This window comes from Dendrobium catenatum, unplaced genomic scaffold (genome assembly GCF_001605985.2).
Source record: "Dendrobium catenatum unplaced genomic scaffold, ASM160598v2 fragScaff_scaffold_156, whole genome shotgun sequence".
NCBI classification, from domain to species: domain Eukaryota; kingdom Viridiplantae; phylum Streptophyta; class Magnoliopsida; order Asparagales; family Orchidaceae; genus Dendrobium; species Dendrobium catenatum.
Window position 1 is genome coordinate 5,307,889 of NW_021318618.1, and position 21,886 is coordinate 5,329,774.

At 37.0% G+C, this 21,886-nt stretch overlaps 2 protein-coding genes across 2 annotated transcripts in view; both read right to left on the minus strand.

Moving 5' to 3' along the window:
* Positions 1-6,735: 6,735 nt before the first annotated feature.
* Positions 6,736-7,393, minus strand: LOC110113446 (early nodulin-like protein 3). Its single transcript, XM_020846040.2, has 2 exons — positions 7,216-7,393; positions 6,736-7,121 (listed from the first exon to the last, which is right to left on the minus strand). The coding sequence occupies exons 1-2, from the start codon at positions 7,391-7,393 to the stop codon at positions 6,736-6,738; spliced, it is 564 nt and encodes a 187-aa protein (XP_020701699.1).
* A 3,632-nt stretch (positions 7,394-11,025) lies between these two features.
* The window catches only part of LOC110113448 (kinesin-like protein KIN-7I), a 98,395-nt gene continuing 87,534 nt past the window's right edge, over positions 11,026-21,886 (minus strand). Inside the window, exon 31 of the mRNA XM_020846043.2 lies at positions 11,026-11,494. Within this exon, the coding sequence (XP_020701702.1) occupies positions 11,267-11,494 (228 nt within the window). The 3' untranslated portion in view covers positions 11,026-11,266. The remainder of the gene's footprint in view (positions 11,495-21,886) is intronic.

Sequence of the window (21,886 nt, forward strand, 5' to 3'; positions counted from 1 at the left end):
GGCCTCACCTGCGCTCCGCTCGTCACCAGTGCCCCGCGCTCCTATGCGTCCTCCTCGTGCACCGCACGACCTCGCATCTCCCAGCGCCCCGCACTTTCAACCCTGCTCTCCAAGAGCAGCCGACACTACCTCAGTGTCTCCCGGACTCCACCTGAAGTCCAAAACTCCACCGCAAAGATCCAAACTGATTTTTCAACCAAAGAGCCGAAAAAATCTGCTTCAAGACCAATCGAAACTTGATTTAAAATCAAGCAAAAAATCTGGTCTCAACTGCTTCCATGCCTCCGAACTTCTCCGATTTGCAACAGTGCCCCTTTCCTGACACCTTCTCATCAACTCAGCATGCAAAAAATGCCTGCTAACTCTACCATATGCACGGCCTATCAGAATTGGATCGTTGCTATCAAGATATGCTATGGTATCTTGCCAAACATGCTCTAATCGAGTCCGTCTTCACCTGGCACCGCCTCCGCCAGGCAGCACACGCTGCCAACTGGCTCCACCTTCTTGCGGCCAGAGTCCCGATCAAGAATCCCACGGACGAGCTGCCTGCCGAAGTCGCCTCCGGCTTCAATCCGCCTCTGGTTTCTTGCGCACGAACCGATCCGCTATTCCTTCTTTTGGTCTCACCTGGACAAAAGCCAGGTTCCGTCAGGTGTAGCCCCGCCGGACTTCCGTGAGAGAGGTCCAGCCTCCGGTCTGTCCAGCCTAATAATTGCAGCCGCCGTTTCTCTCCATAGGCTTTGAACTCCACGCCGGCTCACCCGACGCCAGCCCAGTCCAACGTCCGGCCTCCCTCATGCGATCTCCCATCGCTCAACAGGCGAACCCGGCCAAGAAGCTCACGCCGGACGTCCGGCCTCCTCCTCACACAAACCCAAAGGCAAGCCCGCCGTTCAACCCCTCACACAAGCCAAACAGCGGACATCCGCCTCCGAGCCGATCTTCATTGCGAACCAGCAGCCCACGCGTGATTCTCCTCCATATCCCTAGCTCTGATACCAAATTGTTAGGATCTTGGAAGATGTTCTTGAGAGAGAGAGAGAGAGGGAGAGAGAGAGACACCACATTTGGAGGAAATACAAATAAGCTTTTCAGATTTTTCCCCAACTCTTACATCAACCCAAGGCCTCTATTTATAGAGCATTACCAAGGTGTGATAACATGCATGAGCAAAAAAGGCCTAAAACTAAAACAACTCATAACAACTATATATCTTGCTTTGACTCCAAACAACAAATCTTATTCAAGTCAAAGCATCATGGACCTTCTTGAAAGGACATTTGTATCACATCTTGACCAATTCTTATAAGCGCTACCTAGTCGAAAGATTACAAAGAGATTGACATCGATCGGGATCTTCCAGAACTCAAAAGAGATGCTGTCAAATAATTAGCAGACAACTAATGAAACATCCTTTGAACACATCAATGCAGATAAACTGATTAGACGAAAAAAAATTAAAAAAATGATGAAGAAGGCATTCATATCTTCTAAGAGAACATGTACACATACACATATATACAGATTGAGCTCGAACTTTAAAGTTCATAGTCTTGTAAAGCATTCAAATACTAATATAAAATACTCACTTTATATATAATAAGATTGCTAAAGTTAATAAGAATGCTTTTCTCTAACATACAAATACATAAAGCATTGCTCTACTTTTCTCTTGTTAGATGATAGAAAATAATATATTTTAACATGAAAGAAAGCCTATTTGTTGCAGCTGGAAAGCAATAGAACTGCCTGGCCATTCTCCAAAGCATTCAACAATCAAATAGATTGCTAAAATCATGAGCAATCATTTTGCTCTTTTGGGAATAGTTTCATTAACTCCATAAGTGATTATCATATAAAGACCAACAAGGGCACATCTTCTTACTTATTATGTTTGATTCCTATCATGATTCTTTGAGGACCACACACATTTTTTATTCACATTCCTCATGATGAGACATAAACACTTTGGCTAAGTCATTTTCCATCAATTTCCCTCTCCCTTTATCCGATTTATTATTCCGTGCGGAGTCCGGAGAGCGTCCGGAGACCAATAAAAATGTGTCACATCACCCAAAAAATGTACCGCGCTCGGTACTGAGCATGCACTTAAACGGACGGTTCTCCTGTCCGGTGTCCACATAGAATAATAGCTCCCCTTTATCCATTCTTTCATGTGGACCAAGTGGCAAAATTGTCATAATTGCATGTCATATTGAGCCAATTTTGAAAAGAAAAAGAAAGTAGATAAAGCTTTTTGATTTTTCTAAGTTGAATTGCTAAGTAGGGTTGGTATGCTAAAACCCTAAAATTGTAACTAATGATAAGTAGTTGATGGCTACAAAGTTGGTGTATGATTGAGGTTGAAGATAACAATGCTTTGGACAACTCAGCTGCCTATGTAGCTATTTGAATAGCTAGACAAACTTTAGCACATATAGTTTTTAATTCTCATTACATTTTATATTCATAGCTACTATGTGATGTTATAATGAGGAAATTTTTTTCTTCTCTCTCTTTTTAATAAGTTATGGTTGATTTGATAGCTTTAAATAAAATAATATGTTTTACAAAAATGATTGAAGAAGCTACATTATATCATTGTTTGGATGTAATTAGATGAATATTTAGCATGAATTTTAAAGTCTTTAAGGCTTCGTGTGACAGCTTTCTTATTGCTATTTAAAGCAGCTTTTAAGTACATAACATTTTTTGAACTAAAAAATTTTATACTAGAAAGCTGTCCCAAAATGAAGCCTAAGGCTTTGTTTGAGACAGTTTTCTCACCAATTCTTAAAGCGGTTTTCTAGTACAAAAAATTTAATTTCTGCATTTGAAAGTCGATTTAAGAGGCAGTAAGAAAGCAGTCCCAAACGAAACTTAAGTCTCATTAATTTAGAATTATATTACATAATTTTTGTAGCTTTTTATGAAAAATTTTGTTGAATATTTAAATTATCGAATTTATTTTAACATGATTATAATATTATTATCAATTTAAGATCAAGAAAATGCTGCCATAGTTTTTTTTTTTTTAATAATTTTTTACTTTGGTTCAAATCCAATTACCTAGCTTTTGAATAACATAGATTTGACTGATCTTGGCTTCTCATAGTTTTCTTCTTTTCTAGTCCCCATCTACAACAGATAAGACACCCTCATCTGTTCTTCAGTGTTAGTTCCAAATCAAGGATATGGGATAGAATCTTACAAAGTATAAAGTACAAGCTAATGCAATTACACATAAGAATTTTTTTTTCCCTTCAAATTTATTATGTACTTCGAATTTTAGATAAGGGGGAAAAAAAAATCTGTATTGATATATCATAAAAAATTAGTCATGATCGTGCGCGAATCTGGAAATTAAATTAAGTTGAAAACTTTCAAAATTAAATTCGGGACCATTCAAATTCAGATTTATGCAAACTTATAATCAAACTGAACATTTCAAACAAACGACCCAACGACCCCAAATTCGACCCAATCCGAGCCCAAATGAGTCTAAATCGAAGACCCAAAGAGCATTTGAAAGGTTCAAATCATAAATTGGATGACCGAACGGTTTCCAAATGTGACATGCTTACAGTCGAATCGAGCAGCTCGACGAGATGGATCCAACGAGTCCAAGATTGTTGAATTTTGACATCATCAAGGCACTCAAATTCTTGATAAATTGTCCATGATCAAAGTAGTCGATATCGTTCGTCCATTCAAAACACTCCCAACATTGTTATCTCAAATAAAATCTAAATTAATTTGTGCTAGTAGAAAAATATATTAGAACTTCAACTATTTTTCTTATTTCTTTCCCAACAAGTGATTGACATAATTTTTAGCCCTAAGACTTTCATCCTCAATGCTCTAACTCATACTTTGTGAAGTCATCAAACATAATACTCATTTCTTTGCTTGAAACACTTTGGATCAGTACATGTTAAATAACAGCTTTGAAGTTGTGATGTGATGATCATTTCAGATGAATTTAGACCTCTTTGGAAAAGCAAAAGTTAAAAAGGTCAGGAAAATTGCTACACAAATTGCATTTAGATCAACACAAATTTGTCTATTGATGGCGCCGTTAATGCAAAGATGCGCACTTAGCACAATTTTTCAATCAACTAGTAGTTGCCCATGCAACCCACCTTGATCTATAGCTCCCAATCAAGAGATTTTAAGTTCGAAGCTTGTATATCTGATGTAAGTGCAGTTTTGTATAACGGTGCCAATATTTTTTTATGAATCTCTTGTATTGAACTCATAGTGAATGAACACATGAGGCATATGGAAGCTTTATTACTTGACTACTATGGTCAAATCATCTTAAAGCTATGAACTTGACACATCTTTTGTAAGGCTCTCCATCATGACTACTTGAACACATAATGATGAAACCTTTAGATTCTTTGAGCTCATATTGAGGTCAAGAAAAGATTGATATAATCATCTTGATCACCGCTCAGTTTTCAAAGATAACACATTTATATAACAATGGCCTAATAATATGCCTAATATCTTTGATTTCCAAGGAGTTTCTAATATCTAATAATAGAGAAGACTAGGAGTGTGAATCTCACCCTATATTCTATGCAAATTAGGGGTGTCCTCGATGGGTCGGGTTCCGGTCGAATCCGAGCTGACACGGATTTAAATTGGTCAACCCGAACCCGACCCGTTTTTGCAAACGGGTCAGACATTTCAACCCGGACCTGACTCGACCCGACCCGTATTTCGCAGATTTGGCTGAACCGCGAGTTCGCGGGACCACGAGTGTGGCTGTGCGCGATCGCGAGCTCGCCTGCGATCGGCAGCGGTAGAGTCCAAGTCGCGAGCATGCCTGCGGAGCGGAGCTGGTGCGGGCTGGACGCGGGATCCTCCGAGGCGCCGAGTGCGGAGCAGTGCAGGCTGCGCTGAGTCCAAGTTGCTGTGCAGGCTCGCCTGGCTGGACGCGTGCAACGACGCGACCTGATGCAGACACGGCATCACCACCTAACGCGGACGTGACCTGACGAGCTGATGGGACGTGACCTGAGCAGCGGATTTGCGAAACGGGTCAATTCAGGTTGACCCGCGGGTTGTCGGGTTAACCCGAAACCGACCCGTTTTTTAAACGGGTCAGAAATCTGAACTCGGACCCGACCCGTTTCGCAAACGGGTTGACCCAAACCCAGATTTTTCCAGGTCGGGTCAAAAGTTGACACCCTTAATGCAAATATATATAATTTGAAAAGTTGCACTTCAATTATTTTTGCACTACCTTTCATCCCTTCTCACATAAAATACTAATTCCTTCATTGTTGCTACACTAATTCATGTAGTGTACCTCAAATCTCATGACAAAGGATTCATCAAGATGTTTGGATTTATATTTATATGTAGTGTTCTTCAAATCCCTCGAATAACTTCACTTATAGGGCAATATTAAAGTCTCAGCGGTAAACATTTAAAAAATTACTCTTAAAATTTAATAAATTCTAAATTAACAATACATTCAATAACATCCTACTTGTAGCCAAACATCCCCTAAACTTACTTCAACAAACCATACAATTAAGTTATCAATAAATTCCAATTAATATATTAAGGCTTCATTTTAGACAATTTTTTTGCTGCTTCTTAAAGCAGCTTTCAAGTACAAAAACTTCAACTTTTGTACTAAAAAAAGCTGTTTTAATAAATAGTAAAAAAAAGTCGTCCCAAACAAAGCCTAAGTAATCATATTGAACACATCACACAAAATAAGGCTTTTGGTCAAAATTGCAGCAGAAAACAGAAAGCAAAAAAACAGTAAAAAAAGTTATCACATATAAAATCTAAAATTTCATGAAAAAATATGAATAAAAAATAATTGATGAAAAAAGCTGCAAACAATTATGAAATTATTTTTAAAATAAAGAACAAATTCATTGAAATTCCTAACTTGTCCAAATAAGAAGGGCAGGCTCCGCAGCTTCTATTGAGTGTCGCCGGTAACAGTCTTGGCGATCTTTGCGCGGCGCTTGGACTTAGTGTAAGGGTAAAGTACCAATGGCGGCGATGATGAGAAAGCCACAGGCGGCCATCGCTGCCGGACTCCTGCCAAGGCTGCGCCGCTGGTGGAGCACTTCGCCGAGGATCGGACCAGGCGGTTTCTTCATCCCGTTCGATGCGTCGCTAATCTTTCTATTTTCCTCTGTCATTTCTTCCTTCTGTGAAGTGGGAGGGAAGGAAGCTTATGGGGAGAAGAGGAAAGGAGTTTTTACTAGAGATATGGATGGGGGTGGGAGATCTAGTTGAAGCTCGAAGCTCCGTTAATGGCGGGTGACATGTGTGGCGCAGGGCTAGGATGCTCGTGTGGTGAATGGGTTTATCAAGAAAATGTGAGCCAAACAATAATGTTTACTGTTTTATTAATTTGAGAAACAAAAAGAGCAATTTTTTATAGGAAATTTAAATGAATAATTCATTAAGCTTGAAGCTCGAAGCTCCGTTAATGGCGGGTGACATGTGGCGCAGGGCTAGGATGCTCGTGCGGTGAATGGGTTTATCAAGTAAATGTGAGCTAGCAATAAAGTTTACTGTTTTACTAATTCGAGAAACAAAAAATGCAAATTTTTGTATAGGAAATTTTAAAAAAATAATTCATTAAGCTTCAGTCGAGCAATTGAACTATTACAGATGACAATTTCAATATAACAAATGAATAGAAATTAAAATATCCTCAAAAACCAAAACAAGACAACTGATTGAAACTCCTCAAACCAGCACTAGGCCAACAACACCAACACCAATCAACAAAGCCAGAACAGCACCCACAAGCCCTCTTCCAGCTGTGGACACACCACCAGTCACCGGAGCCATTGCCGGAGAACCACTATCAAACTCTGCCGGAGCCGGCGCCGGCGATAAGCTACTCTGAAAACCCTCTCTGTGATTCTCTGATATCACCACAACAACAAGCTTTTCCCCCTTCTCACAGGCTCCTTCTACACCGCTTATGAAGTAGTGAGCTCCAGATCGGCGAAGCCTCACTCGTGTGTTGCCGTCCTGGTGCACGGCAATGGGGCTCGAAGTGTTGCAGCTATGGTAGTCCTTCTTCCTCACCTGGAGAACTGAGTCCTTCTTGGCGTCATAATCCCATACTGTCAAGCAATAGAATTTGCCATTTCTGCTCAGTGAAGAAGAACAAATTAACATATTTTGGGAGGAATAAGAGAGAGTTACTATAGAGTTTACCGAGGTAATCGCCGACTTGGAAGCGGTTGGCCTCAGCCCATTGGTTGAGAGAATCTGAATTAGAAGAAGGGATTTTCCATGCGCTGGGCTTTCCACCTACTGCGAAATCCTTTGCTTCTATGCTCATTATGCTGCTTATTGTGAGAAGGACGATGCGAAAGAGAAGGGAAGAAGCCATGGCGAGCGAGAGAGAGAGAGAGAGAGGGTTGATAAGTTATGGGAACATGAGTGGTGGAGGGGGGAATTTAAACTGGTGAGCAGAGGGAAAACTAGCCGTTGGGAAAGGGAAGAAAGCTTGCGAAGTGTGTTGATTTTTTTATTATAACGGCTAAGGCATTTTTTGTCTGGACTCTAACGTTCTAAAAATTAAGAGGATTTCTCAACGGAAATAATTAAATGTTCAGTGCTGTAAAAGGGAAAGTATTATGTTCTCTTTTTCATCAAGCTTTAAGACTACTGAAAATTCTGTTAAAATGATTTAAGCATCTTTAAGAACATAATAATACTACAAGTTATCAACTTGTAGCTTTAATATATGTTTTTTTTTCTCTAAAAATTATTTGAATTATATAGGATTTAAAGCCAACAAATCTTTCACATGCATACAAAATATATATAAAAAAAAACAGTTCTTCAATTTTAGAATCAATTAGATCCACTTTCAAAACCGGCATGTCATGATTGAAAAATATGATACAATAAGCTTAAAACTTTTAAAATAAGATTATAAATATGACCATTTATATTGCTTAATCACAAATATGCAAGCATATTTTAAATGCATAAGTTAAAAATATTTCTATTTGTTCAAACTTAAAAGAAATATAAAATAAAAATTAACTTATTTGTAATGCACAATCTACTCCAATTTTGATGTAATTGAAAATTATTAGATTTGGACAATTTTAAACTAGATCAAAAATTCTTTTTCATTACCTCCTATAATCGCAGACATTTGCTGCCACCACTACGGCTATCCATCTTGTCGTCATCGCCCACTAGCCATCACCATCACCCACCAACCATCACCATCATCATTGCCATCACCCACCAATGATAATTATCCTTAAATTTTATATGACTTTCAATTTACTTCAAGTTAAGAAAATTAATAAATAAATCACAACATTCGATGTATATTTATTCAAATATCTCAAAACATTTCAAATAGATTACATTCATCCCTTTTACGCTGCATTAAATTTTATTTTACACTATTTGTTCAACCAACCAAATGGCTCCTAAAGTTGAAGATTGTTAATAATAAGCAAATCAATGCTGAAATGATGATATTTTAAACTTGAATAGATTGTATGAAAAATAACTATACCAATTCCTGAAGACAACCTTTTTCAGTATTTTACCGATACAGCACACTGTTGTTTACATGCATCAGTTATAACGGGTACATTGACAGGTTAAAAAAAAAAAAAAAAAGAAGACAATAAACCAAAGGAAAATGAATAGCGTGAAGATTTACCTGAGAACAAATAACAGAATAATTCTAACGATTAAACAATAATTTACTGCTACTCGCTACACAATTTAGATTTGGAATAGATTAGATACAGACCAAAAAATTTTGTTTTTCATAGATTTAGATTTTGTTTGGAATGATTTTTTTACTACTTAAAGCAGCTTTTTAATATAAAATTTAAGTTTCGTTTGGGACGGCTTTCTTACTATTTTATGAAGCAACTTTTTAGTACAAATTTTTTAATTTTTGAACTAAAAAGTTGCTTTAAGTAGCAAGAAAACTGCCACAAACAAAACCTTAACTTTTATGCTAGAAAGCTGCTTTAGAGCAGTAAAAAAACCTCCCCATACAAAGCCTTAGATTTCATTTAGGACAACTTTTTATTGCTTTCTAAAATAATTTGTGTAATTTTTTTTTTGAATTAGATTTTTTTTTTGCAAGAAAATAACTTTAAAAAATAATAAAAAATCTATTAAGTTTCATTTGAGACAACTTTTGACCACTATTTCTTTACTATTCTAAAAAAATTTTTAAACTAGAAAACTACTTTAGAAAGCAATAAAAAGACTCCTAAAAAAACAATTTTAAAATAGAAGATTTTGGTACAAAATAAAAATAAAAAGGTGAAGGACAACATAAATTAAGGATGTTAAAAATTACAAGACGATTAATGTTAAATAAAAAGCCTCTATAGAAAGGAAAATTATTACGTGCAATGTCCGAATTTGCCTTGCATGTAATAATCTCTCCTTTAGAAAATATGTTAAGAAAGGTAGGGGTAGACCTAAAAAGACTTGGTTAGAAAATATTAGGAATGACCTTTCTTTATTAGGTTTAAATGAGAATTTGACTTTTAATAGAACACAATGGAGAAAAAGGATTCATGTAGCCGACCCCACGTAGTGGGATAAAGGCTTGATGTTGTTGTTGTTGTTACTCTAACGTTCTAAAAATTAAGAGGATTTCCCAACGGAAATAATTAAATGTTCAGTGCCGTAAAAGGGAAAGTATTATGTTCTCTTTTCATCACGTTTTATGGCTACAGAAAATTCAGTTAAAATGATTAAAGCATATTTAAGAACATAAACATGCACAACTTATCAACTTGTAGCTTTAAAATTTGTTCTATTTTTTTTTCCATCAAAAAATATCTGAATTATTAAGCTTTAAAGCCAACAAATCTTTCAAATGGATACAAAGTATATGAAAAAAAGCAGTTCTTCAATTAGATCCACTTTCAAAAATGGCATGTCATGATTGAAAAATAAGGTAATATATGCTTACAACTTTTAAAATAAGATTATACATATGACCAATTATATGGCTTAGGGCTTCGTTTGGGACGGCTTTTTTACTGCTTTTTAAAACGGAGTTTTAATACAAAAATAAAAAAATTTGTACTAAAACTCTGTTTTAGAAAGTAATAAAAAAGCTGTCCCAAACGAAGCCTTAATCACAATCATGCAAGCATATTTTAAATGCAGGAGTTAAAATATTTATATTTGTTCAAATGTAAAAGAAATATAAAATAAATCTCAGCATTTGTTTATACTTGTTTAAATATCTCCAAACATTTCAAATAAATTACATTCCATTCCTTTTACACTACATTCAGTTTTATCTTACATTCTTTTTTCAACCAACCAAATGACTCCTAAATTTGACGATTGTTAAAAATAAGCAAATCAATGCTTATTTTGAATAAAAAAAACACCCAATATGATCAACCAATGTTCACAATCAGATTCATTTATCAAACAAGTTTGAGCCTATTCATGAGTTCACTTGACTCAACCAACCCAGCATCACATGAGCACAATATACTAAAGGGTACATTGACAGGTAAAAAAAAAAAAGCAGAAAATAAACAAAAGGAAAATGAATAACGTGTAGATTTACATGAGAACAAGCAACATAATAATTCTAACGATTAAATAATAATTTACTGCTACTCGCCACACAATTTAGATTTAGAATAGATTAGATACATGTCAAAAAATCTTGTTTTTCATAAATTTAGGTTTTGTTTGGAATGACTTTTTTATTACTTAAAAACAGCTTTCTAATAAAAAAATTTAATTTTTAAAAAGCAGTAAAAAAGCCACCCCAAACAAAACCTTAGATTCATTTAGGACAACTTTTTGAATGCTTTCTAAAATAATGTGTGATTTTTTTTTTTTGAATTAAAAATTTTTGTGCAAGAAAATAACTTTGGAAATAATAAGAAAACTATTAAGTATCATTTGAGAACACTTTTGGCTACTATTTTTTACTATTCTAAAAAGATTTCTATACTAAAAAACTACTTCAGAAAGTAATAAAAACACTATCCCAAAAAGAAATTTTAGAATAGAAAAATTTGGTACGAAATAAAAAGGTGAAGGACAACATAAATTAAGGAAGTTACAAATTACAGGACGATTAATGTTAAATAAAAAGCGTCTATAGAAAGAAAAATTATTACGTGTAGCATCCGGATTTGTCTCCGGACAGTTCGGATACCGCACGTAATAATCTCTCATATAGAAAAGAGTAAAAAAGGAAAACAAAAAGGGCACATTGTGCAATGTGATTCTATTCTTTTTCAGCAAGCCGCTTCGTCAAGTCAAGAATATGCTGCCCATAAGTCCGAAGTTTATTTTTTAAATTTGTTGAAGCTTCCTGATATTTACTGTGCATCACTTTCATCTCATCCAAAGCCTCTTTTAGCCTCCTACGGTAAGTATCCATCTTCGCTTGTGTTGAGTTAAGCTTCATCCTCAATTTACTGCACTCTTCGTTGTTGTGATGAGCATTCTGCAACTGGAAATATTTTAGCTATAACAATAATTATAGCAGTTTAAGTAGCTCATTAGAAAACCAAAAATAAAAAATTGAGAAGCTAGGTGGAAGAGATTTCTTATAAAATAAGAATTACTAATGTAAAAGGAATAAAATGCTCCCAAAATATTTAAAAAATAATATGCAATTAAAGAGATGATCAATAGAGCTCCTCCAAAGCCCATCGAGACGTAAGAAAACAGGTCAAAATAAGTCATATTGTATCAATGTACTTTGTCAATGCAAATCTCAAAGCGATATTTGAATTAGAAACGTCCAAAATTATGAAGTCAAGACCATACAAACTCGCATTTTAACAAGTTCATAGTCAAATAGAACGTCTCTTAAACCCATCGACACAAATGATACAATCTATAAGCCCAATTGAGTCAAAATCAAGCATTTGAAGCATGTTTAGAACCTTCAAGACATTCATTGAAGGACCAAATGTTGTGTGCTTTATTTGGCACAAAAAATACATCATACAATTATCATCAGCTTCATTTGCCAATTTTACATATTTCTATGCAATAACTTTTTCATGTGGTAAAAACACACATCCATAATATTAAGTTTCAATTGAATTGTAATATCAAAAGTAGGTTTCACTTGGAATATCCCATGAATTCTATTTCTTCTTTATTCATACCATGCTATAGCTTCTCATGTTTCTATTGTTTCGCCATTCAACTATTTCTTCTTTTGATTTCTGGTTTTTTTCATAGGACTCCTCATCAAGACTCTTTGGTTAATTTTAGGTTGGCCGGCATCCTTAATGATAATATCATCAGTATTAGTGTTCACTTGGACAACAAAGAATTTCTCGATTACTAATTTTTACATTATTCTTCATGTGAATGGAACTTCTACGCACACTTCGGCATTATCCCATATCTTTACTTTTGATGGGGACATCAGATTTCGACATGTGTACCATCGCCCGAAACACAGATCGACGGCCACGATGATTTGGATTTTCATCATTTTATGTAGTAGTTTAATTTTATTTTACATTTTTCGTTTTTGCCCTTATGGGTATTTGGTCGTTATTGTAGCCCGAGGGGCATTTTAGTCTTTTGCTTTCTTTGTCATTGTGAGGCCTATTTATATGGTCATTTTCTTATGTAATAGTTTTTAGTTTTTGATGAAATGAAAATTTACTACTTGTTCTCTTTGTGAGTTCCTCCCTCCAAGATCTCTTAGTGAGTTCGCCGGAGAAGACTAGATCTCTTTGTGAGTTCTAGTTTTTGTGCTAGCTAATCTTGTGGAAATTCAACGAGAAGACATTTGAGGTTAGTAAATTTGTAGTCGTCAAATCCCCAGAAAATTCCATCTCTTTTCCCCCTTGCCCTTGTCGCCACCTGCTCCAAGCAGCCCTAAGCCGCCGGCCACCTTGCCCCCCCCCGTAAGTTTCTCAAGAGAGGCCACGTCACTATTTTGGTTGCTCTCATCTCTCCATGGGGCCGGCCACCTTCTCCTCTTTTATCTCTCCAATCCCCACCAATCAATACTCAAATATCTCCTAAATCCCTCCCCATCTCTCACGGGATTTCAGTTTTATTTCAAATTTCAAACCTGAGATTTGAAACAAATCTTCCCTGTCTCCTCTAAATTAAAATCTGAAATCAGATTCAGCTTTCTTCCCTCCCACTAAATAACATCTATTTTCCTTCTCCCTCCACCACCCCAAGACCTGCCACCTCCTATTCCCTCTCGGGTACTCCTTCAACCCTAGGCAAGAATGCATGGCCGACCCCGAATTTGAATGGGGACTTGTGTTCGACGCCCACGGTAATCTCGACATCTGGCAATCGCCTTTCTTTGACGCGGGATTTGATTCCGACGACGACACCGTTGGAGCTTACTTGGACCGGATCCTCCCGACTCTCATACACGTCATCGACAAACAACGTCCATACTCCGAGTGGATCATTGACGGCCGCCCACCCGCTCCTCCAAATCCGGCTTCTTCTCCGGCGACGAATCCTCTCGGGATCACTTGTCTACTAGTGGCATCGCTAAGTCTACTTACGATTCTCCTCCGCTAGCCACCACTTTCAAAATGAGCGAAGGACTTCAAGGTGAATGATCTAAGTATTAAATTTGGGGCTTTGTTATTCGTAGCTATTGGCATTACTTAAATTCTTGGTGATATTTTGAAAAGCTCCTCTAATCTTTACATGTAATTTATTATCATTGCTTAATCTATCAATGTCTTATTCTTAAACTCAACTTGAGCAAACAAAGAGTTTTAGTAGCAAGGTAAAAGTCATTACTTCTATTAATTCTCAAGTGCAATTCTTGATTCACCGCATGTTGTTTTACATCAACTTTGGGATGGGTTCCTTCACCTTCCTCGCACATCTTCAATTGCTACAAAATGGAAAGATTTATGTTTTTGCACAGATCAACTTTTCCTTGTTATTCCCATTTAATTCAATTTGTTCGGCTAGCCACTGATCTTATTCATTATATGCTCTCTCTAATCTCATTTGTTTGGTTTTATGTTGTTATGCTCTATATATTTCTCTGTTGTTACCTTCTCCTATTTCTTTTGGCAACTCACTAGGGATTTGGTTGTTGACTCTGCTTCGGCTTTGTTGACTCCTTGTGCTTAATTAAATATCTATTATCTTGGTTCTTTCTTATGTTCTATAGTTTTGAATATTGATGTTTTTTTTTTTAATTTATTGGTTGATAGCCCGACTCTTGACAGTGGCTAATTTCTTGTTTATTTGGAGGCAATTTTGCTAGCATTTTATCAGCTTATATGGTTTGGTTAATGATAGGAAACTCTTGGATTTCCAAGTGTTTCTCACCAAAACCAAAGTAAATCCAAGCAAATATTGCTGTCCACAGCAGAAAAACAGCAAAACTGCAGAAAAACTGAGAGAAAGAAGTAGGGAGAATCGTAGAAAAACGATGCAAACACTTTTATTTCAATAAAGGATGAAAAGCACTTGCAAGATACAACTTTCCTTCAATTCGAGAGGAAGGAAAAACTCTCCAACGATCTCCGGCAACGCCAAGAGCCCAAGAGCAACAAACCCTAGATCTCCCAAGAAATTCAAAATCAAGATAATCCCCCTTTTCCTCCTAACCTCCTAATTAACCATAAAGGAGTTTTACAAAATGTCTAAACAGCCCCTCGCATTCAAAATTTCCCTCCCAAAATTCTTCCCTGGCCCCCGTCGGCTTTGCTCCCTCTCCGCTCGGTTCCACCTGCGTGCTTTTGTTTCGTCGCGAGAAGACCCGGACCGGTCCAGGTTGGACCGGTCCAGCCGGCCCCTCCTGGGCCGGCATAACAGTTAATTCAACTACTTTAATCTCTGATTCTTTTGTACATTGACCTATACGATCAATAAGGATGGCTGAAAAAAGCTTTCAACGTTTTTTGATTGAAAACTTAGTAAAATTTGATTTAATTAATCTCTGAACTATATTTGACAGTCTTTCGAGTAGTGCATGCTTAAGTTTAATATCTGGTTCCTTGTGGTTCAATTTGCAAGTTCTGTTTCCTGCACATTTTTAAAGTTTTGTTCCCTACATTCAATTTGCAAGTTTGGTCCCCTATATTTGTTTAAGTCATGTGCATTTTCAGTATGAATTTTGACATCCTCCCATCATTTCCCTATAGAGAAAATTTAGGGAGTCTTAGCCTTCCCACTACATTAAGAAAGACGTGTATGATCGATGTCGAATGATATCGTGTGCATGGGTCTTCGGGGGTACCTATTTGAAAACGCAATTTTTCCCTGTAGGCACTGAAGCTCGTACACGAGTATTTAAGTTTTACCCTGCCAAGCTAAGAAAAACGTGCACAAGGGTCGCCCGCCTCACTACAAGCACCGCACCGGGTTTCCTTCCACTAAGCTAAGAAAAGCTTGCATAGGTGGTTTTCGGGTGCGCCGCGAGCGCCGAAAACGGGATATGAGATTTTTGAGTTTTGGAAACATTATACCTTAGTAAGGGGTCCAGAGCGGCGGTGTCGGGAAAACAACAACGAATGCACAAAAAACCTATTTTCTCTCTTTTCTTTATTTTTTTAAAATCCCTCATTCTTTTTTTTTTCTTTCTTTTTTCTTCTTCTTTTGCTTTCTCTTTTTTTTTTTTTTTTTCAAACTAATAATAATGATAATAACAAAGGGAAAATGCGTTGTTGTGGAGTTTGGAGTATGGGGCTGGTAATGACTGTTTTAAGTTGGATTAGGGAAGTCATTTGGGTTTGGTTGAGAGGATATGAGGCTATTTGAATGGGCTGCGATTGTGAAGGAATTAGAAGGCTGCTGTAGTTGAGGGAGTGGTGTACAGTTGGTTGGAAGAGAGAGTTTGAGCTGTGGTAGGTTGTGAGGCTGCAGGTCAGAGAAGAGGATATAGTCAACAGCTCGACTGGAGGTGGTTGGATAGATCAGTTGGGTCGGCAGAGGCTGTAAGGAGGCAAGATCGTTGCTAGAATCGAATGCTTGCGGCAAGAGGAGGGATCGAGTCAGCACAGTGCTGTTGGTGACGTTGATCTGCTCAGCTGGGGAAGAAGCATGTAAGTATAGGGATTTGAGCAGAGGGGCTATTTGCAGTTTAGGGTCGGGCTGGGAGCGAAAAAGGATTGAACGACCTCGTGCAAATGGGCTGAGGGAGGCGGATCAGAGTCAGAAGGGCGTGTGCGGCACACTGATGCGAAGGAGCCACTGAACTGGGTCGGACGAAGGCGCTAGAGCAGACTGAGGGGCTCGGATTCTACGGCCGTGCGTGGGATTTAGTCAGCTATAGGGAGTGGATTGTGGACGGGAGGAGCTGAATCGAACGGGTTGAAGGCCGGATCAGAGCTGAGTTTAGGTTCTATCTGGATTTGGAGGTGAGCGAGGGTTGGGATTAGGTTGAGGAATCGAAAGCAGTGATGAGAGCATCTAAGGAAGCTCGATCGTTTAGGATAGCTAGGGTCAGTGAAGAGTAGAGGGAATCAAAAGGGAAGGCTGGATCTCTTGGGTTTTTGAATAGGGAGGAAGAAAAAAAATAGACAAAGGCCTCATTCGTCTTTGATTTAAGAGTGGGAGGCTGCGATAAAGGCGACAGATTTGCGACTGGTAGAGAAGGGAAACAAGACCATTCGACGCCAATCTGATCAAGATAAGGAGAAATTATTCTGTGGAATTTGCTCACAAAGATGTGTTCGGTCTCTAATAGTAGCCAATAAAAACATAACGCGTGGCGTGCTAACGTGGAAAGTTAAGGCCCGACCCGTTTGTATTTTCGAGAGTAAATAATGCGAGGCCCGCCCAGTATATACAATGAAAAAGGCGGAAAATTTTAACATTTTCCAAATTCCACATTTCGACCATTCGCTCCATTTCTCCCGAGCTTCCAGCAAAAAACATCTTCTGAATTCCTCCAACAATCTCGTCTTCTCATCATGGACGAGGGAAAGGATTCACCTGCAAAGAGAAAGGTGCGAAAATTCTTACATTGACATAAAATGAACTACAGATATCTTTGATATTCAACGTGTATTTGCTGAAGAAACCAAAAAATAAATTAAAATCATTCCGAGTAACTATAAAAGTTTATATTTATCTCACCATTTTCGTTCTTTCTGCGTATTTTCTTTGTACACAATGTATATAATTTGCGTAAATTTCCCTTATTTTATGTGTATATGTTGAAGACAAACCCTAACATTTTTTAATAAGTACTTTGGATTTTTAAATCATAAAACTAAACTTCCAATAAAGAAAAACGATTAGTGTACCATAAACCCTAGATTTATGCTGATATTTTTCTCATCATTTGCGTACATTGCGTATGGTATGCGTACACATCGCGTATGATATTCATACACATCGCGTATGGTATGCGTACACGTTGCGTATAATATGCGTATTTTATTAAGTTTTATATGCGTACTGAATTCGTATCACCTGCTTCTCTAAAATAATTATAGTTTCTTATTCTACGCAGATCTACGTCTGTCTTATATCATATAGATGCTATGTTTCGACCTTCATAACAATGTGTGATACATTTTTCGATATAATTCCTGTTGAAATTGAAGAAAAATTGAAGGAACTGAATATTTACCAATTTCTTCAATTTTCTGGATTTGAGCAAAACGCCTCACTTATCTACCAGCTACTGACAATGTGGAACATTGAAAAGCAAAACTTCATTATAGAGGGCCATTTTTAACATTTCACAGCTGATGAAGTGGCCCTCCTGACTGGACTATCAAACAGAGATGAGGAGATTACTTGGATGACTTGCCGACTTCAACAATCAGTTCAAAGGATATTAAGACTAAAATGTTTGAGTTGACTAGGGAAAGCTCCCCAGATACCATGTTGAAAATATTTATTATATATTTGTGTTCTAATTTATTTTCTCCAACAAAGCAACTTTAAAGTTCCTAAGATATTAAAGACAATAACAAATAATGTTGATGATTTTTCATCAATTAACTGGGCATGGTCAACTTGGGAATGCCTGGTTGAAGATTTTAATAATGTATCTATGAAGATCTCAAAAAACAGGCCAGCGGGTTATATCAATGGATTTGTGCCACTGCTTATTGTGAGTGCTAAAACAATTCTAATTAAACATTTTAATTGACAGATTGTTTTGCTAAAACTAACTGAGAATATCTCAATTTTATGCAAGTTTGGTTCCTGGAGCACACTTCCATTCATCTCCCAAAGTATCCTGACAGAAGGCCCCGTTTCCTTCGATGGTCTGATGACATTGTGTATAACACTGAAAAGACTGCCAAATTATTTGTTAATTTAAAGAGAAGACAGGTATTTATTGTGTACAGTTTTATATATTACTTATTTATTGCGTACGGTTTGCGTATGTATTGCGTACGTTGTGCGTATAGAATGCGTATATGATGCGTAGACAATGCGTATATGATTGCATTTAGATTGCATATTTATTTGAGAATAATTTTTTACAGATTTTTGTTGACATCCAAGGAGTAACCCCTGAAGAATCTGATCTCTTGGGTGTAAAGAAATATCCATCAACCCCTCTTTCACCCATTCAAACTAACACTCATGAACATCATCTCCCCCCACAATCTCCTCTGCAGCCCAAATTCGCCTTGAAAACCAAACCCCAATCATTAGATGAACTTGAAAAGAAAGTAATAAGGATTATGCAGGAATCCATGGTCAACCTCTTCCAGGAATTTGAAGCTAGAATGAGCAAGAATTTTGAAAAAATTGTGAGAAGAGTTAATCTTATTGATGAGAAGCTCCAACATTGCATTGTCCAAGGAATTATTAAGCCTGATCAACAAGCTGCTCCCTCCTCCTCATCATTCATTCCCCATACAATTCCATCCCCCAAGAATATTCGGGTATCATCTGAACACACCAAGACCGACGCCCCAAAAATAATTAATGATGCTGAGATGACCCAGGCTGCTCAAAGGGTTTACAAGAAGAAGAAATTAAAGAGAAAATCAAGACAAAAAAAAAGAAGCAGAAAAGGGTACACCACATCCCTGAAGAAACCGCCCAAGAAGTAACTACCAAAGAAGTTCCCCCGCAAGAAGAACATATTAAAGAAGTTCCCCAACAATAAGAACAGTCCAAAGAAGCTGCCAAAGAAGATCCCCCCGAAGAAGAACATGTCAAAGAAGCTCCCCCAAAAAAGAACAGTCCAAAAAAGCTCCCCCCAAGAAGAACAGTCCAAAGAACCTCCCCCACAAGAAGAACAGTCCAAAGAACCTCCCCCGAAGAAGAACAGTCCAAAGAAGCCCCCAAAGAAGCTCCCCCAGAGAAGACATTCCAAAAAGACTCCCCCAAGAAGAAGCAGTCCAAAGAAGCTCCCTCCAAAAAAGAACAGTCCAAAGAAGCTCCCCCCCCCCAACAAGAATCTTCCAAATAAATTGATCCTTTCCAAAAAGTTTCCCCAAAAAGTTTCACAACTAAAGAAATAATCAATGTTGATGATGTTGTAATAAAGGTTACCCTGCAAGTCCCACAGTTAATTACAGAGGCGTGGAAATGTTGAGTCCAATGAAGGAACTTTTTCTTCGAGAAAAATAAAGAAATATCTGACGAGGTATTTATTTTAGTTAATGTGTGTATGGTATGCGTATTACTTGCGTAACGCATGCGTACGTAATGCGTGCTCTGTGCGTAAGGATTGCGTATTTATATGCGTATCTTATGCGAATTTTTTGTTTAAATATTTCAGTAGCATGCGTGTATTTGAATCTGGGAACGTGATGATTTCAAGACGCATTGATCGACGAAATATTATCAGACAGTTACCTGGACAATGACCATGTTGATGCTTTTGCCATTTTATTAATGAGAAGTCTAAAATTCACCAGATCAGTATAAAAATATCTATACATCTCACCAATGTATTGGGTTAATATACTAGTTTTATTTTATATATAATTTTTATTTAAACTATTTAATTCTTATATTAATTTTTTGCAGCATTACAAGGTTAAGGATGTAAAATCAAAATTGTTCCTCGAGCACGTAGACTACAATTCTGTTCAGTCATGCAATATTATAATTAATTCATTTTATTCACGGAGAGCACTGGACCCTTCTAGCTGGTTACATAAAGCAAAAAAGGTGAAAATTTTACGACTCTGTGCCCAACCCTATGCATAAAAGTATTGCTCTGAAGATAGTGAGTTTGATTATAATCTTGAATTATTTACAAATTTCGTGATTATTTTTAAGTGACTTAATTCTATTCCATATATTGTTCAGATTGCAAGCATAAATAAGGATTGCAAAAAAGCCTTTCGTCAAAATATCACTAAATGAAGTTTCAAGACAATGAAGAAGGCCCCAACTCAGACCAACAATACAGATTGTGGTATGTTCGTTTGCAAATACATGGAGAATATTGTTCGACAAAACAACTCCAACTGGCAAGAGAGAACAGATTGGCAAGAAAAAATGCCAAAATATAGAGCAGAATTTGCATACGGATTGTTTTGTGCTTCAATGAAATGAACTTTTCATATTTTAAATTTATGTACATAACTGGTATTTTTTCCTTGTAATTAAGAATGATTTCATGTGATTTTAGCATCATTTTAAAATGATTTGAGAAAGAATTCCTCAATGAGACTTAGTGTTTGTGTACAGCCTTGTGCTACACAAGTGATGGTTCTAGAGTGTGGGTGTTATGGTTCAATGGTTGAGCAACAATAAAGGAGTGTTGAATATAATATTTCTCACCATTGAACCTTCATTTAAATAGATTAAGAAATTTTTATTGAGGTATTCAAGGTACGCACTCTATACGCCTACCATACGCGTGTTAGACGCAGCTCATACGCCGTATATACGCAGAAGACAGTTCTTGGTTTTTTGATAAAAAAATCAAATTAATTTGAATGCATCTCCTCGTCAATAAAACCAGCAAGGAGCGTCGAATATAGGGTTTCACACCATTGATCCTTAATTCAAATCGATTAAGAAGATTTTCATTTAGGTATTCAAAGTACGCACTCGATACGCATTACATACGTCTCTCAGACGCATTTCATACGCCGTATATACGCAGAAGACAGTTCTTGGTTTTTTGATAAAAAAAATCAAATTAATTCGAATTTAAATGATTCGATGCATTCTTTCGGTATGAATCATTCAAATGCTCATTTTAGCATCGTTTAAAAATGATTTGAAAGAATTCCTCAATGAGACTTGGTGTTTGTGTACACCCTTGTGCCTTACAAAAGTGATGGTTCTAGAGTGTGGGTGTTATGCTCCTATGGTGCAGCATTCATTAGAGTATGTGGAGGAGAGTCAAATTAATTTGAATGCATCTCCTCGTCAATAAAACCAACAAGGAGAGTCGAATATAGGGTTTCCCACCATTGATCCTTAATTCAAATCGATAAGAAGGTTTTCATTTAGGTATTTAATGTACGCACTCGATACGCATTACATACGCGTTTCAGACGCATTTCATACACCGTATATACACAGAAGACAGTTCTTGATTTTTTGATAAAAAAATCAAATTAATTCAAATTTAAATGATTCGATGCATTCCTTTGGTATGAATCATTCAAATACTCATTTTAGCATCGTTTTAAAATGATTTGAAAGAATTCCTCAATGAGACTTGGTGTTTGTGTACACTCTTGTGCCTTACACAAGTGATGGTTCTAGAGTGTGGGTGTTATGCTCCTATGGTGGAGCATTTATTAGAGTATGTGGATGAGAGTCAAATTAATTCGAATGCATCTCCTCGTCAATAAAACCAGCAAGGAGCGTCGAATATAGGGTTTCCCACCATTGATCCTTAATTCAAATCGATTAAGAAGGTTTTCATTTAGGTATTTAAAGTACGCACTCGATACGCATTACATACGCGTCTCAGACACATTTCATACGCCTT

Excerpts from the sequence above, each read along its gene's own strand:
- LOC110113446 (XM_020846040.2), bottom strand. The coding sequence starts at position 7,393 with ATGGCTTCTTCCCTTCTCTTTCGCATCGTCCTTCTCACAATAAGCAGC. Across the intron at positions 7,122-7,215 it reads CCAAGTCGGCGATTACCTCG|TATGGGATTATGACGCCAAG; the intron begins GTAAACTCTATA and ends ATTGCTTGACAG.